The 18517-nt window shown below is 39.7% G+C and overlaps 1 protein-coding gene across 1 annotated transcript in view; it reads left to right on the top strand.

The window, feature by feature from the left end:
* Positions 1 to 16160, top strand: part of LOC122989525 (BMP/retinoic acid-inducible neural-specific protein 3-like) — a 51555-nt gene extending 35395 nt beyond the window's left edge. Inside the window, exons 5-9 of the mRNA XM_044362479.1 lie at positions 3362 to 3467; positions 3715 to 3951; positions 5707 to 5929; positions 10642 to 10984; positions 12046 to 16160. Of these exons, the coding sequence (XP_044218414.1) occupies positions 3362 to 3467; positions 3715 to 3951; positions 5707 to 5929; positions 10642 to 10984; positions 12046 to 12816 (1680 nt within the window). The 3' untranslated portion in view covers positions 12817 to 16160. The remainder of the gene's footprint in view (positions 1 to 3361; positions 3468 to 3714; positions 3952 to 5706; positions 5930 to 10641; positions 10985 to 12045) is intronic.
* Positions 16161 to 18517: the final 2357 nt, after the last annotated feature.

Raw genomic sequence — 18517 nt, 5'->3', positions numbered from 1 at the left:
GTGAGGGGAAGATAAATGAATCTTGTGAAACACTGCTCATGACAGGTTTCTGCCTCCGGTTGTCACCTTCAGGTAGCATGGGGTTAATAGGGTGACGGAGGGGAGGATGACCCTCTTTTCTGCCTTTTTCATTCCTCGGAACACAGTGGTAGTCAGCTTGTGAAGTGTAGCTCTCTCTGCTGTAGCAGAACATGAATCAGACTGCCTGTACTTATATCAAAGCTCTGTCCTCTCTCTACATTGTGTTCAGGGAGGGTTGGGTATCTCTTTTTCTCTTTTGCAGCAAAGGTGGGCACATCTGAGGTGCAGAGGCAGATGCTTTTGTCTGTTTCATTTCTTGGGAATTAGGGTTTTTCTCTGTAGCTAAGAAGAGGAAGAAGAGAGAGTGCGCTTTCATGCTCCAAAAGCAGTCATCTGGCGTAACTGACAGGTGGGAAGTGGAAAGAGGAGAGATTCACCTCCATCTCTGGTAGAAAGTGAGTCAAAGGAGCGACAGATTCCTCCATGCTTGCGCATCATTTCCACAGGGCGTTGACCCACACAGTAGCGGAACCGATACAACTAAGCACTCCTCTGCATGAATTTGAAATCAAACAAGTTGAGGAATGGATGAGAGAAGGCTGGCATGGCGAAGGCCTCCCCTGCTGTGTCCATGCAAAGGGGAAATTGAAGCTTATTTTGGAGGAAAAGCCTGTTACTGTTGTGGTGTGCTGGGGATTGGCTGTGGAAATCTAGGCTCTCTTAAAGAAGTCACGGCACAGAGCAGTCAGTGATAGGACCATCTTGTTTGTACGATGAGTAATGACTCCGGTTGTTCAAGAGCGGCGGAGTTCGTTTTTGTTACGATTTGAGAATTTCCGAGACTGAATCAATGGTGATATCCTCACCTGACACATGCAGTATTTGCAAGTGATGTACAAGGTACCAGACTTGAATGAGGAAACAGCAGGATTTTCTGGTTCATATTATCTTATATTATCATATCATCTTGTGTACAGCCTCTCGATTGCACTGTGCTCCCATTATAGCAGAGAAATATATTTTTGTGTTTCCAGTCCCATGACTTGATCAGTTGTTGTCTAGACTATCACTGAGTGGATAGACAAGTAACTTGATCATCTATGGAAATGCTAAAACTAAAATTTATTTCCACAGCATATTTCTTGTATACAGTTAGAAAAAAATAGTGCAAGAGGCACAAACACATAGACATATTGTATCTCAAAACTTACATACTCATAAACATAGACACATTAATGATAAGGCTTAAAGCTGTATTAATCAGTATTTATTTTATATTAAAATTAAATCAAATGACAATGTCAAAGATGTCACCCAATGTGCCCCCAGAGAATAAGCAGCCAATGCACAGCTCTACGAAGGTTTTAGCCTGTGTTGTCTAATTATTTTGGTTTGACAGCAAACACATCACTGCTCTCATCACTCTTGTCCATGAAACAAGCTGTAATATACCCACTGTACACCACCTGCAGTACCAAATGGCAGACAAAGGTAGTGACTATTGGCCCACGCTAGTGTGTTTACTGGCCTCCAGTGGCAAAAAATCATTCAAAAGTTAAAGTTGGAGCACACCTAAACTCCCATGGCTGACTATTTCAAGAATCAAACATAAATAGTAAAAGTATCTGTATCTGTGTTAAAGGTTTGTTGTAATTCAGGAAACGTCTGCCTTGAGAATTACTTATCTGCTCTAATGATCACAACTTTCTTCCTCCTGCTTTTTTCTTTTCCCCACTCTGCTATTTGAATAAGTCAGAGAATTTTAGCACCATAGTACCTGGACAGAAAGTTCACATCATAATGATGGAACTTAAACCCTCAGAAAAAAAAAAAATATATATATAGGCAAGTCTTCAGAAGAACTCAAGCCTTTACTTCATGCTCTCATACAGTCATTTGCCAAGATACAGGTGGCCAATAATGTCCTATTAAGTATTTTTAATATACCAGAATGTATCTACAGTGAATAGCAGCTGCTATGTGAAGTGGAAATTGAATGTTCTGCTCATCAGTCAGTGTTTTGCCATATGGCATATCATATGGCATATCAAATAATTCCTTATATGGCTTCAATATTCATGTGGTCTGAAACCCAGGGTTATATTTCATTTCCTCACATTCATATCAGCATTAAAATCCCTCATGAGGGAAACAAGGGATTTATAATGTGATAAAAGTGTTATAGTCGAAGAATTGCACTCAAATTATCTTCATTTTCCTTTTCCCATTCAAAGAAGATATTTATTCTTATCCTCACAAACCCCTTTCTTCTGGATTAGGCTTTTGATTAAGGAGCCCCATACAGAGTTTTCACTTCCCTGCAGCTCCGGCTTCATATGAGTTCCCAAGCCCTTCAGCCCTCTATGATTGTGTTACTGATCGACTGACCCTCATTGTCTCGCCTCATCCATCTGTCACTTTACACCAACTGTCCTCTGACAAGCCTGACCAGGACAAATCGCTGAACAAAATATGGTGTCCCGCAAACACAAAGAGAGAAAAATGAGAATCAGTTAGGCGCTCCCCACCATGTCACAGCAAGAAAAAGGAGAGTGCTGAAATAAGATCTCTTCTTGCAAATGAAGTGAAAAAGGATGCTTTGCAGGAGCTGCTTTGTGGCAAAGGTCAATCGAAACATCTTCAATCAGCGACTAGACAAAAAAAAAAGAAACGTTGTCTAGCATTCTTGCAGAAAAATGGGAGCAGCAAAGCACTCTTATAGCAATTTAGAAGAACCTAAATGAGCTCTATTTACTTTCACATTCACAAGTACAATTGATTATAGATATACTTTATTTAAACAAAACAGAAAAAAGCCATTTATGTTACAAAGACACACATTTTCTTGTGCTCAAATCAGTTTTATTTAGTTCAGTCAGGACACTCACGTCAAGATGTGGCTCTGCTCATGTGCTGCTCTGGAACAAATCTGAGCAAGCTTGACTCAGACTGTCCCTGAGTTCATAAACCCTCCTGGCAGAGCCTGAGGTACACATTATTTGATGAGCATGAACACATATCAAAAAGAAAAATGTACAACAACTGATACAGGAAGAGGCTGGGGAGGTGGGGGGAGTTAAAATTCTGAAGCAGGCAGCAGTGTAGTGGGGAAGGTAGAATTCAACATTGTTATATGCAGCCTGAAGGAGTGCCAAATGTTTATTTAGACCACCTATTGCAAGAGGTAGGTTGTGAACTTACATGTTTAGAGGGTGTATGGAACATGTGACTATGCATGTGACCAAACTGCCTGAAATACCACAAGACTCTATTTGAAATGTAGTACCCTTTAAATGCTGTGCAGAATTTACAAATGAGCTCTTTATTTGTTGTTGCCCAGGTGACAGAGACCCGTACAGGTCCTCTTGGATGCAGTAACTATGACAACCTTGACTCTGTTAGCTCCGTGCTGGTTCAGAGCCCTGAAAATAAAGTGCAACTGCAAGGTTTGTCTGATTTATCTACTGTTATGGTAAATGTCATGATCAATTTTTATGCTTAAAATATTCCTCTTAAAAGTATATGTACAGGGAATAAACATCAGTAACACAGGTGGCCGTCTCAACAGTTTGATAGATTCTATTAAGTAAGTTATAAGCTCAGTCAGCTCTATACTCTAACTCCCTAAACTTTCACTGTCACTTTGTAACTTCAAAGTTTGAAGACAGCACTAATCCCAGCTTGGTTTTACAGGCTTGCAGGTGATCCTTCCAGACTACTTGAGAGAAAGTTTTGTGGAAGCTGCTCTCAGCTATATAGCCTGTAATGGAGAGGGTGAATTTGTCTGCAAGGACAACGACTGCTGGTGCAACTGCGGCCCCAAGTTTCCAGAGTGCAATTGCCCCTATATGGACATCCAAGCCATGGAGGAGAGCCTGGAGAGAATCACAGAGACATGGGGATTGCTTTACAAAGAGTTTGAGGAATCAGGTAAGAAAGCCCTCTAAAAAAATAACCAATTCTTACTTTCTTTTGCAATGCAGACATCACATTCATGCCATATCCTAAACGCAGGAAAATCTAACTTTCAGCGTATAAATCATTCATATGAGAGGGAGTGAGAATGAATTCAGGTGTTTTATCTGCACCGTTAAATCTGAGCGAGGATCCTATATGTATGATCCTCCCTATTCTGTGATTTATTGGTGAACTATAATAGGTGGTTGTGAATCCTGGGTCCTGGCACACTATCTGCATCTAGCAAATTAACAATGCGACAGGAGCGGATTTAAAAAATCAACAGCTTTCGGCTCAGGTAGTTTACAATATGTCTGGAGCAGATTAATCAGCTATAAAACCCATTTATTGCTGGTCCGACTTTTCATATCACCGGGGAAACAGAGTTTGAATGGAAGTACTTAGCATAATGTTTGGTTATTATTGCTGTGCTCGGTCACCCTGCCTTGGTGATTATTACTCAGGTGAAATCAAAATGGATGTCTTTTTTTCCACTCCTCAGATTTGGCTGAAATATTCCTAAGTGCAATTACTTTCAAAGTTTATGTTTTAATAGCTGGGTGTAAAGTGAGGGCAGGTGCGTGCCCAGAATGCAGACATCCTCAAGTGTCATAAAAGTGTCCTTCAGCGAGGGATATCACAGATTTCCAGCTTGCTGCCTTATCAGCAGTAGAAGATGCCAGAAAGTGGTCTAACTATTGACACAGACTGAGATTAAAAACAACATCTGCTACCCAGCACCAAAGCTATTATTAAACTTGAACGAAATAGTGACAAAAAAGGACATAATAGTATCAAAAAGGCCTTTCCTGTCCAAACTGTTATTTGTTGTTGAAGCTCATTGCTAAGTTTCAGAGTGTGAAATAATAAAGCCTCCTGTCCATAAAGTATGAATTTGCTCAAGTTTCATTTAGATTAAACACGATGAACTTACTCCAAGTGAAATTAAGACTGTGATGATTAAGTTGTAAGCAAATAAAAATGACCTTATTACTCTGAATTTCTATCCCTCTTTAGTGTGTCACTCTGAATGCTTTGGTTTCCTATTAGCTTTACTGATTATGATCAAAATGTTAAAAGGGACTTTTTCAAAGCACCACCTGACAGATGCCGTGGCCCAATTCAGAGGCTTGATCCGCCAAAGTCTGCATTTCTAGATTGAATATCTCAGAACAGCCTGCCAAGGCCTGTCCCATGTCAAACGCTCCCTCAAATGAGGCTGAGATATGCAGCCTTCGGTGTATCCTCTGTATTCTCTAGCATCACACACTCCACTGTGTGCTGATCAATTGTTTAATAGACTGTTGAGGTGATCCATGCCCAGTTGTAAATTCAGGACATATGATGTGACCACAATTTATTTACAAGGAATTTTGTTTAATGTGCTCATCATTGACTGGTAAATATATGACACAAGCTGGACTGATGGAAAAGCCACCGCTGCCATAGATTATTTCTTCTTGCAGGCGTAGACAGAAAAATCAAAATTAGGCTCTATAAATATAAATCTGTTCTCATGGTATGTTATTTTGCGAGTTATTTATCATTTGTTAAAAGGAAATGTCACATCTCACACTGTATACTCATGCCCAGTTACCCAACCCTGGTAAAAATATGGGTGTGGTAACCAACAATGTTGCATGCTGTACAGAGGACAGTGAATGGATCCTCTTGGAAATGTAATTGTTAAAATTATACAGATATCCCCTTTCTTTTCTGCTGTTACAGATGAATTCAAGGCGTTCTATGCGAGGCTGCCGCAGAACTATTTCCTGAACGTGTCAACCATCCAACACTTGTGGTCCCTGGACAGCCTTTTCCAGTGGCGATATGAGCAGTTGGAGAACAGCATGCGGGTCCTCTCCAGACGAGCCCAGAGAGTCATCTTCAAGCTCTTCAGTCTGAGCAAAAGATGTCATCGACAGCCCCAAGTCCGCCTACCAAGAGAACGGTGAGCACGTGGAGCACTGAAAAATACATTTTGATTCTCTCTACCCACATCTCAGTTACATACATCTGATGCTTTTTTAAATATCTTTCAGTCAAAGTTAACTTTGATCCTGAGTAAAGCTACTGCAGCCAAACTTTTTACATTGAATGTCTCTTTTTAATGTAGCGTCTTTTTGTACATTCCTCCCTTTCTGTTTGATATACACTCACCAAGCACTTTATTAGGAACATCTGTGCAATCTAACGCAGTCCAGTACACTACCACCACCCACTACGACCTCAATAATAAACAAAAGTAGAATTATCACCTTTCTGACAATGTCAACAAAAACTGAAAACATATAGGCTTTGTAAAAGTGAAATTTATGACAGAGCTGTTACACTGGATTGCATCAGATTGCACAGGTGTTCCTAATAATGTGCTCAGTATGTGTATACCCTCAGAGGAGTTGCAAGGTTCTAGCATTTGTTTTTGCAAAATCCTACTGTATATCAAGACAGCCTGCAGCTCTTTCTATAGACTAATCCAGGGAAGTAGGTGGAAATAAATAAGCTGCCATTGCTGCTGTGGCATTTCACTTGTAAACCCTCACATTAACCTTTAGTGAACTGCATGTAAAGGATTTTAAATTTTACTGATTTTTATAACTTTTGTAGCTTTTGCCAAAAATATGATCAGCCAGTGAAACCAGTTGAAATACAACCATCCACATGCAATTAAAGCAATGTTGTTTGGAAGCTAGAGATCTAAAAGACCTTCAACTTTAAACCAAATTCAGCCAAGCTTTTTCATGACAATCACCAAAACAGAGCCTACTTGGCTTGCAGCTTCTCCAACACTAAACTTCAACTTCAGAAAAAGAAAAAAAAAAAAAAATTCACAAGTCTCTGCTCCATAAAATCTTCATCGAGCTTCATGAAATCTGCATGAGATCATGAAATTTTCATTCCATTTTACTGGACTTCATCTCCATGAAATTCTCTGAAATGCCTCTGAAACCAGACTCTCTAAGTTTCATGGCCGTCAAGAATAAAACTCCACTTTTACAGTTTCATTCAGTTTTATTAAAATCTGTATTTCTTCTGATTACAAAGCTTGAAATCAGTGACTAAAAGATTGTTGACTGATGATCATATGGTAGTACATTAAGTCTAACGAAGTGTAACCTAATGCTGGCTAGATCTAAATTACTGCAAAGTATTTAAAATCCATTCGTGTTGATCAAAAGTGGTAAAAGTAAGTATATGAAGTATATGCCATAACTGATTTCAGACTTACCTTTAAAGTCTAAATATTCATAGATCTTATACCCAAATAACAATGAAATGTGTTAGTGTTTTCCAATATGACTGTTGCAAAAACCTCTCATACATGCGTTTTTTTGATCTTCCACCTCCATGATTAAGGTTTGGATATGTCTAAGGTTAGGAAAAGATTGCATCCATGGTTGAAAAGAAACTAACATTGACTGTTGTTAGGAGACAGAATGCAAAGCACACTCGCTGGTTGGCTGGTTGTATGGTTGTTTGTCAAACTGTCCATCCCAATCTTCTCTATAAATCCTCAATTTTGTGGTGGTACAACAACTAAATGCACCTTGTCCCTTTGCTATTGAAAGAGGACAGTCATTTTCCGCATGTCAGAAAAATGATACTCGTCAGAAAAAAATCATTAGATATAGGTCATTTTAAGTGTTTTTGTCTTTACGGATTTCAAAATTTACAAAATTACAGATTAGCGCCTTTACAATGCACATTTACATAGGCTGCCTTCATCTGTCAGAGGGGGTGACGGGTGATGAATCCAACCATCACTGTCAGTCACACTGCGTTCATTTCGATCGAACCACCACAGTAATGGTGACGATGCCAGAAAGCACAACACATAAATCAACCAGCGGATTAATCTATACAGTGTACTCTGTTCAATGTCCAGACTCTTGGTTTTCTTTCTTTTCTGTCTCAGCGCATCCCCCCTCACCCCCCCCACCCTCACCCTTAATCTGTCTCGTTTTCTCCACCACATTGCCAAACCACATTAATCACTGATCTATGCAGCTGATATTCCAACCCACTCGCCAGGAAAAGGAGTGGGAGCGCCATCACCCTCATTCAGGCAGTTTTTATCTATTTTATTAGCATGGCATCAACTGTGAAGCCTCCCCTTTCTTTGTCTCTCTTCATGGAAATTTCCTTACTCAGTGGAAAGAGATCAGGATGTTTGTCAGTTTGCCTTGAAGTGAAGCGGAAGCTCTTAGAAAAAAAACAAACAAAAAAAAAACACACACAAAAAAACTCAGTCTCCCTTTAAGATCCTATTCATGGCACTTGAGATAGATGAGACAGATGTGATTGATTTTGCTTCCTGGGGGGTATTTTTCCTCTGTGCTGACAATTATGAGTGAATAAGCCAGTCAAAGCACCAGTCAACTTGGCTTTTATTAGGTGGGTAATGATAAGACTGCAGATTACACTGTGCTAAAACTTTTGCCATTAGGCATAATGATGCACATTGTCATTCAAGTGATGTTTTCAGTGCTTCTGCTTCAATCAACTTAGAAAATGTCTTTCTTATGCGTAGGCCTTTCCCACAGAAGAGGTTCAGTATTTTTTCATACATGCCAAGGTGAATGCTTCACTGAAGACTCATCTCATCTTTGTTTGACTACTAAGAGAGTGCAATTAAGAGTTGATTCTAAAATGTTGAATAGCTTTGTAATGATCTTGTCAAGGCATTCAGTAGATCACACCAGTCTCAACTTTACAGCCTCACTCTATTTCACTCACATCATTTAGTACAGAGGAAACAATGGCCAGAAGGTGTGATGATTGCATATCAGGACACTTTCCTTTTCTTCTCTGAACCCTTCAGATGTCTTTCTTTGCTTGTTTAAAAAAAGAATGAATTTAATGTAACATGACCAACAGATTTATGGACCTGCACAAAGGCATGTCCGTAAAGAAGTTGATTTCCGAGTTTCTTGTGGAAGAACTTGACTAGCCTAGACACAGAGACCTGACCTCAACCCCATCCATCACCTTTGGGATGAACTGGATCTCTAATTGAGAAATAGGCCTGATGTGCCACCATTGCTGGTTTTTGTCCATATGATTTTGTTTTATTACTATTAATTTTTCCACAGAAAGAGAGCTTGATAGTCCTTTTACTGACAGTGTGACAGTTGTTTGTTCAAGATTTTTTTTTCCCCACAAAACAGCAACAGTATTTTTCATGGATTTCAGTTCCAAAACACAGTGTTGCCTGCTCCTTTAAAAATGGCCCAGAAGTTAGAGGACACTGTGATTTACAGCAGTGGTTTGGAAGAAGAGTTGCGGGGAGCAGGAAGGCTGTACATAATCACACCAGGGAACTAACAGTACAACTGCAGTCTTGTCTCGGCGACTGCTTTGCTCTGCTGAAGCTGTGGGAGGTGAAATGCCTTGACCACAGGTAGCGCATGATGGAAAGAAAGAGCCCTTTCGGTTCATTCCCCACGACCGCTTTTTCCATTAGGGGGTTTTGATATTCAAATCAGTGATTTTCTGAACTCAGACTTGCTTCCCACTGCCAAGCACACAATAAGATTGGGATTCAGAGGAAGGATGCCCTAAATGTAATCCAGCAAACATTTTCAGATTAGCATAAAGTTTACCACAATACATCCTCATCAAAGAAAAAGCTTTTTTTTTCTGAAAGGAAAGCCAGCGGTGTGTACTGTGCATTTCTTCTCTTCAGCAAGCAAAGAGGATAAGAGGCGTAAAGGGATCACAGTCAAGAAAGTGCTACAGACGGGAATCAAACTCCAGCCCACATGGGAGAATTGTATGTATGTCTGAGAGTTAGTTACCCTACGGCTGTAACGCACTTCTACTGTAATATTTATGTCACAAACTGATCAAAGACAACTTTCCCTCTTTCCACTGTGTCTTGCATTTTCTTCCATTTTAAACACCAACATTTGTGCTCATATCCTTTGTATGTGTAACCTATACATTCGGCAATTAAAGTAAAAAAAAAAACATGAAATCTGGAAATACTCAGTCCAAGCTAAGTCAGTAACATGAGGGTATTCCTGCAAACACTTCCATACCATCCCAAAGACTATAATACAAAGCTTGACTAGAATGAAACTCTAAACCTTGTAATGCCTATAAATCCTAGAGATACATTTATTATGAGATGGTGAAACCACTGTGCCCGGTTTTTAAACACACATTTAGCTCACGGATGTGGTCATTTTTATAGCTAAAATGTCTAGATTAAAATTGGGCTAGATTTAGCTTGAACATTCACAATTTACCTTGGAAATATTATTTTGACAAAAGAATACTTACCACAGTCCATTTGCTAGAAATTTTCTGTAGCCTTCAGCTACATCTTGTGGCTGTCGGCAGAGCTTGCTCAGTTGTCATGCAAATGGTTCAGTTGTCACATAATCTAAGTATGGAATTTCAGTCATGTCATAACAGGTGTTCATATACAGGGAAACCATGCTTTCTGGAATCCTCTCGGCTCTGTCTGCATGCTTTACATTATGCTGATGACACTTTTTTATTTTTAACAAGCAAGCTGTCTGCAGACCCAGACAGGTGTCCTGGACCTAATAAAGCCACTAACTATTAAACCAGCTCATCCTATAAGCCCCATTCAATAACCATTCTCTCTCTGCCTGTCTCTCTCCTTTCTCTCTTTTTCCTCCTTCCCTGGTGCAGGCCTCAGTCCTACTGGCTGAGTCATTTCCAGTCTCTCCTGTATTGCTCAGAGAACAACCAGCTTGGTGCATTCTCTGAGGAACTCCACAGCTGCAGCTGCCGATACGAACACAGCCCCTGTCAGCTGCCTCCACCCTGCTCTGTTGGGGAAGGCTCTGCCTGTGCGGTTTGTGCATTAGACAACCACACCCGCTGTGGGAGCTGCAACCCAGGCTTCGCCCTGATGCAGGGGGCCTGCAGGCCCATGGTGGCGGACTCTACAGAGAACTACCTGGGATTTGAGACAGACCTCCAGGATTTGGAGCTTGGATACCTACTGCAGAGAGCTGACCGCAGGCTAGAGGTATTTTTCTTTTAGCCTTTGTTTAATCATGTCAGGCTGACCGAAGGCTGAGCTGTCTTTCACAGCAGTAACCTTGAAGGGATATATTCACTCATGGGAGGCACTCTGCATTACAAAGTCTTGCCCTTCTAGCTGCTGAGGAACTTGCTTTTTTTTTATGTTTTTCCTCATATTTGTTGTACCGAGTTTTAGATATTCTGTATGTCTGAGGCAGCTCTTGGTTCATTGCCTTTGCTTTACATGAATCCCGAATATTACCTGGTCCAGCAGGTTTTATCTAACAATACATACAGTACAACCAAAAACATTTTTTGCCACATCATACTAGTCAATATAAATAAAAGTAGTTGAGTTTGTAGGGTTATTCAACACCCTCCTCAGAGCTACAAGCTTAAAAAAAAACAAGTCGGACCTTTTTTGTCAAGTTAAACAAAAGTATATAAAATGGAGTGAAATTTTCATATGTAAGAGACAACATAGTAGCTATTTGTATGCCTTTTAAGTTGTTTTTTTAATGCTTTACTCGTTTACTTTTCTGTGACTATTGGCTCTATAATGTAACTGTGCTGACAGTTTTGCCCATGGATATATTAAGAGAACAGAGTAACATGTTCCAGGATGGCACCCAAGTCATTTGAATTAAAGTTGCTCACTTGGCACAAAAAAAATTATTTGGACCCACACCACATCACCACATCAGCATTAGAGTGTTTGTGGCACTCAAAAGGTTATGATAACCTTTTGAGTGCCACAAACACTCTAATGCACATGTGGTTTAAAATGCATACCTCATAACCACCTGATTAAACTTTAACCAGATACCTGTGTGTGTCATCCCCATCCCACTGCAAAAATGTCAAGACTGTAGACCTCACATAATTCATTTATTTGTGAACAAGCACTGACTATTGTACAGCCAATGATTAAAATTCAAATGATAAATTGAGATCTTTCTTTTACTGTAAATTGATGCAATTAAAATGTATTCACTATAGGTATGTACTTATTGTGTTTATGTGTGCAGTATGTCTTTACTGTTTTCATGTCTTTTTTTCTGTTAGGTCCATGCAATCTTCATCAGCAATGACATGCGACTCAACAGCTGGTTTGATCCATCGTGGAGAAAGAGGATGCTGCTGACGTTGAAAAGCAACAAGTACAAGTCTAACATGGTCCACATGCTGCTGGGAATATCCCTTCAGATCTGCCTTACAAAGAACAGCACACTGGAGCCTGCCCTTACTCTCTACATCAACCCCTTTGGTGGGAGTCATTCAGAAAGCTGGTACATCCCTGTCAATGAGAACAATTTTCCAGACTGGCAGGCCACTAAGCTGGACCTGCCCTTCGAGTGTTATAACTGGACTCTGACGCTAGGCAACAAGTGGAAGACGTTCTTTGAAACCATCCATATCTACCTTCGTAGCAGGATAAAGACTCAGGATGGAGTGAATGACAGCGTTTATTACGAGCCTTTAGAAATGACAGATCCTGGTCGTAACCTGGGTTACATGAAGATTAACAGCATCCAGGTCTTTGGCTACAGCATGCACTTTGACCCAGAGGCAATTCGTGACTTGATTCTACAGCTGGACTATCCATACACCCAAGGTTCCCAGGACACTGCCATGCTTCAGCTCTTGGAAATACGAGACCGGGTGAACCGGCTGTCCCCTCCAGGTCAACAGAGGTTGGACCTGTTTGCCTGTCTTCTCCGACATCGGCTTAAACTGACTGCCAGCGAGGTGGTTCGCATTCATGCCTCCTTACAGGCCTTCAGCTCACGTCTGCCCAATTCATTAGAGTATGAGACCACAAAGTTGTGCAGTTAACAGCTGCTTGATGGGAGGTCTGGATTGTAAACATCCACAAAGAAACTCCTGAACATGTGAATTGTGCCATTCATGGTGCAAATGCTTACAGTTGTGCTCTGTCTCTATGGATTACCAAACTGTATGGTTAATCAGGAGAGGACCAGCTGTGGGCAGCTGAAGAATGTACTCATCTGGTTGTTTTGGTTTCTGTTTTGTGGCGACTACCTTCAGTGCTATATCATAAAGAATGAGGTGGATCGGTGAGAAAATACACAACTGTTTCTCAAGAACATACTCTTAAACAAAAGTAGGAATTCAGATACCACTACATAAAGTTGAACCATCCTGTTGCAATATGACTGCTCATTTATACTGTAAGTACCAATGCCAGATGATTGGACATTTTATGGTAAAAATGTCTGTTTGTTTGTAATTTTTATATGTTCCTTTGCTTCAGTGACAGTGCACTTTCCATGAAGACCAGAATACAGTGGTGTCAGTCAAAATTTTGTAGATAAATTGATATTAAAACATCATGTTATAACAAATTCCAGCTGTTGGAATATTTTTCATGATACTTTTAACATCTTCTAATTTTGAAATATACTCAAAAAGTTGTTACAAATTGGAGTTGGGGTAAATGAATTTGATCTAAATGATTATAACAGCTATGCAGCAATGATCAGAGTATGCAGTTTGCAATTATGTCAATGTGTCTCGGCATTTTCTGCTCACTTCACCTCACAAAAATTCACCCAGGAAATTCTGTTCCAACAGCAAACAACCTAAAACTCAAAGAGATGAGAAAAACACTGCATGTCTAATCACACATATTTTCTTTTACTTCATCCACACTAGCAGTTCAGACAAACAAGTTAAAAGATGCACTGTGTAGCATTTCCAATCATCAATCTATAAACCGTCACTCACCTTGATAGGGCTATTTTAAAATTATATGGACACTATTTGGTTCTATTACATTGGAACCTATTTGTTCTCCTCTTTAAGAACAAACAACAGTATATTATTTACAGTTTTACTTACTTTTAGCTTTACTCACTTATGCTGTAAACCCATCAAGTAAATTTCCTGCCAAATCTGATACATTGGTGCACAATAAAAATTGCAGCAGGCGAGTAAAAGGCAGAGGTCGGCTACGGTACTTGACAATAACTGACAGGTTCCATGGTTCAGTGCAGGTTTCAGGCCATTTTTAAACATAGTGTACAGGACCAGTACCAGGTTTGGGGGTGCAAGTAATAAAATGTATTTTTATTGAAAGAAATGTAAGAAAAAGGCATGCCTGCTTCTTTCTGTTTTCATCTTTCAAATGTTCTCTCTCTGCAGTGTGTTGCATGTAGCATCCTATTTTCACCAGATGTGTTTGAGCTATGTTTTCCAATCTTCTCAGTCTTGTGTGTGATGGAACAGATACATGCACTTTAACCAATGTAGCTACTCCAGCTGTGTAGTGACTTGCACCCCACTCACACTTTATATGGGTAACTGTGACCTGATGCCTTTTTCAACACTTTTTTTAATCACTTAGTGTACATCTGCAGTTATGCTTATTGTGTTGTGAGCTCTGTCAAGCACGTCTTGATTGCACAGCAGTACTGTGGCCGAACAGATCCAATGTAGACACAGACAGAGAAAGCAGCTGTTGCTATTGTACTGCTGACATGCTGCTGATATGCTGCCTCTGCTGCGTGGCCAGTTTAGACAAGGTGATGGGACCAAATACCAATTACATTCAGGCAGCACACAGCACTTTGTGTTCAATTCAAGTGGAGCTTCTGAAGGAGCACAAAGGGGGAAGGGGGGCAGGTGTATTTGTTTGGGTGTTTAGTTCAAATTTTAGCAATCTTTCTCCAGAATGTCTGACTATACCTTTAACACCAGGAGCCTGGGTTTGCATTCCATCTCATACCAAAAGTCCAATGGCTTCATTTAATATTTTAGCATGACCACAGTCCTTGCCCAACCTTACTCAATTATTGGAACAGGCTCAAAGGACAGAAAATGAACAAAATGATGTCAATCTGATTTTATGAACCTGTGCTATTGAAAAATGTTGGCAGTGAACTATCAAACATCACTGAATATAATCAAGTTTTGCAAGAACTTTAAATGTTGTGTGGGAAGTGATGAAAGTATACTGTAAAGGTAACGTTGGGTTGGGTATTGGTTTCCAGCTTAACCTTACCAGCCAGGCTGTAGGTTGTGATTCAGTCACGGTCAAGCTCAAGCTGCTTACAATTATTATACTAATGTCTTCAGATTAATTATGAGTTATTGATGTGAAAGAGATACACAAACATGGACTTGTAGGTCAGTCACCATGATCAAACACTGCTGTGCCTCTGTACTGTAGGTCAAACATTCTGCCTACATTATTAATGTCAGGTAGAGGATGCCACCTCTAATCTGTTAATATGCACATGCCTCAGTGACACTGGAGACCAAAGGGAAGTCAAGCACCTATGAAGGTTAACAGTCATCACCTCAATTTGTCTGCTTCTCCAATCAAATCCAACTCATGTCAAAAGCTACATTGGATGAGGATTGTACATGGATGAGTAGTGTTTGATGAGATGCGTGAGTGGTGGAATGTATTACCAAATGTCAGCACATCTTTTCGTCGATACAGCCGTGTCAATTACATGGAGGAAATGAGTGCTTCACGGCAGCAGCTCTGGAAGAATGAAATACAGCACTTTTGGTTGTGTTGAAGAGTGTGTGGTGACTTTGTTTCAACTTTGAGGTCACTAAATGTCCAAAAACGGTCTCCTACAGCTGGCTAGTCCAACCCTTTTACGACCCTGCATAGGAGGGAAAGGGATTACAAAACATGAAACTGCAGGGGTAAAACACTAATACATTTTACTCATCTTCACCAAAAACTTAATTAAACATCCACACAGTCTGAGTAATTAGGGATATGGATGGTGCTTTTCAAAGAAAAATGGAAATGGAGGACTTAAAAATAATTCTGCCCTCCCTACAGTACGTGTTCTTCCTCCAGCAAAATAAAAAAAAAAACCCAAGGTAGTATACCCGTAATTATGTTGTTTAACAGCACTCTGCTCATTGTGCAATTACCAGACTCAGTTTTAAAAACCTGTCCTGCAGAGGCAGCTAGCCATAATTCATTATCGTGAGCTTGTAAATAGCTACATTTTCTATTCCACCAGTGACTGCATGCAGCCTTCCTTATGACAATGTGAGTGGGTGGCAAGAGGTGAGCTTTGATTAGAGAGGCTCTGACCTTTAGTAGCCTGTCAATCAAAGGTATCAGAGAAAAGAAAAGTCCACCCTATTCAATGTACATCTGCTTGATTAAATCCTCTGTTTGTAATTTATTGAAGATGATGTCTCTGACTTTTGGCTCTTATTCTGCCTTGACTGAAATTGAGGGGAAATTTCACCCAGCAGCAGAATATTTTTACTGATGATGACCTTGGACTGTTTAAACCAACATCTAGGAAAATTAAAAAGTTTTATTTAAAGCTGGAAACCAGACAGGCAAGGCAAGTTTATTTTATAGAATGTTTCTATGTTGCGATTGCGATAGATTAAAATCAAGTACTAAAACAAACTTAGACCATGTAGAAGTTCCAGATCTGTGCTGCTTCGTAGCTAAAAGCAGCTTCACCAACAACCAAGAGACCAGTACCAGGAGACCTCAGAGGTCTGGTGGGTTAATATTCCAGCAGATTACCTGAAATGTTGTTTGGTCCTAAAGCCATTTAGTGAACAAGCAGTCATACTTTAAAATAATTAAATCCAGAGCAGATACGATAAGATAATACATAAGATAATAAGATATTAAGAGCTGGACTGATGTGCTCAACTCTGTAAAAAACAAAGACTTGAGAAAAGCTCATTATAGAAGTCAAACCATGTAAAGATAAGGGAGTGGATTCATTTTTCTAAATCTGGTCTAGACATGAATTTTCTGATTCTTGCTGTATATTTAAGGTGGTAATAGGCTGACTTTGTTATTATCTTGAAGTAGCTGTTTAAAATTAAGTGTGAATCCATGACAATATTTCTTTAGGTTTTGCTTTTCAGCAGAGTTAAAAAGAACTTTCAGATTTTTGTTTTTGATACAGAAACAATTATGGAGATGTAGTGAACAATCATAAACACATCTGTCAGTAAGTCTTTATGGTGTACAAGAACATTGTTAAAGTTTCATCCTTGGGCAACCATGCCCCCTAGGAATTACATTTATGTACAGCAAATGCATTGCAAGAGAAAAGTGAGGTACGTCTTTTATTGTTAATGAACATTAATGAATCTGCCAAGCTGCTAAATATTTATGCAGAATGTATATGTATCTGCCAAACATATATAGATTTTTTTTTCCTACAGTATCCATTTCTGGCAACTACAGTAAGATAAAAAATAGTTATGTTTAGACACTTGTAGTAATTGGTGAAGGTTAGGGAAAGGATTGCAGTCACAACATACCAACATGTAACCGAAACCACAATCTTTCCCTATAACCAAAATGCTTTTGTTGACTAAACCTAACCATACACAGAACTAGGAGACAAGGTTGCCTTAGGAAATTTTTATTGTACCAATTAGATACATCCAATCGTTGATTTGGTCAATGCAATTTAATTGAAATTCCAGGGGTCCATGGAATCATGCTTTATTTTTTTCAGAGTGTATATGAAGATTGAATGTGTTGAAATGGACTAATTTGGGGATATCAATATGTAATTTGAATGTTCTTATTTAAAATGTCATCTTAGAACAGGATCTGTTCAAAATGTATTTAGTGTGAACTCTCCGTATGCAGTTTATGTAAAAACCAAGGGTTGGACAGCGGCTTTCTGTCGTATTGATGTTGGTGCAGCTGATATTAAGCTGAGTCAGGTTGCTTCTCCTCTCACATCTGCCACTTTGCTTCCTGCATTAATTCCTGCTCACATTTACACAATTATCGATGCTCACACTTACTATGACAACTCAAGGAGATAATTTATCCCTGAGTAGGGATTAGTACGGGGCCTGTTTGGCCATTTGACAGAGTCAGAAAATCAACAAACATATTTGTGCACAATGATAAAGCCCTCAGTCCTAACACACATTCCAGAGAAATCTACTTGTCCAGATCAATACCTTTTGCATTGTATTTTCACAGGGAGCGTAATTCTCAATGTCAGTATGGATGTGCATTGTACTGTGGCAAAGTGTCAGGCTCCAGCTTCCATACAGACCAAACTTTTCCTCCCCCGGGACCTGGCAGTGCAACGAAACAGAGAACAGGAGGAGGAGGCAAAAGGTAACTGTCGTCCGCCAATAAATCAATACGCTGCTTTATTACTTCAGAGAACAAAAGGCTCTGCACTGAGATCGATTGTACCGCTGAGGAGCCTCCGATAAGACAAAAAATATAAATAAATAAAATTCTCCTGGCATTTTGCTGCTCTGTCCCTACGACCAGATCAGCATCAATTTATTACCGATGTGATGGTTTCCGCCTGATGTGTTTTTGTATAAGCACAAATCAATCCTGAGTTTATTAGCTGCTATGATGCATTGTAAAATGACATTACTCACGGTGCCAGATGAATGCCATTCATTAGGAAGCAATGCTGCATCGACTGTAGATGTGCAGGGAATAAGAGGGTGGAAGATGTATTGAAAGGTGTTTGGTGTTTGGACTTTAATTTGTTATTGTGTTTCTTTCAGTGTTAATTAT

This window comes from Thunnus albacares, chromosome 9 (assembly GCF_914725855.1).
Source record: "Thunnus albacares chromosome 9, fThuAlb1.1, whole genome shotgun sequence".
Lineage (NCBI taxonomy): Eukaryota > Metazoa > Chordata > Actinopteri > Scombriformes > Scombridae > Thunnus > Thunnus albacares.
This window is presented reverse-complemented; position numbering and strand designations above follow the sequence as displayed.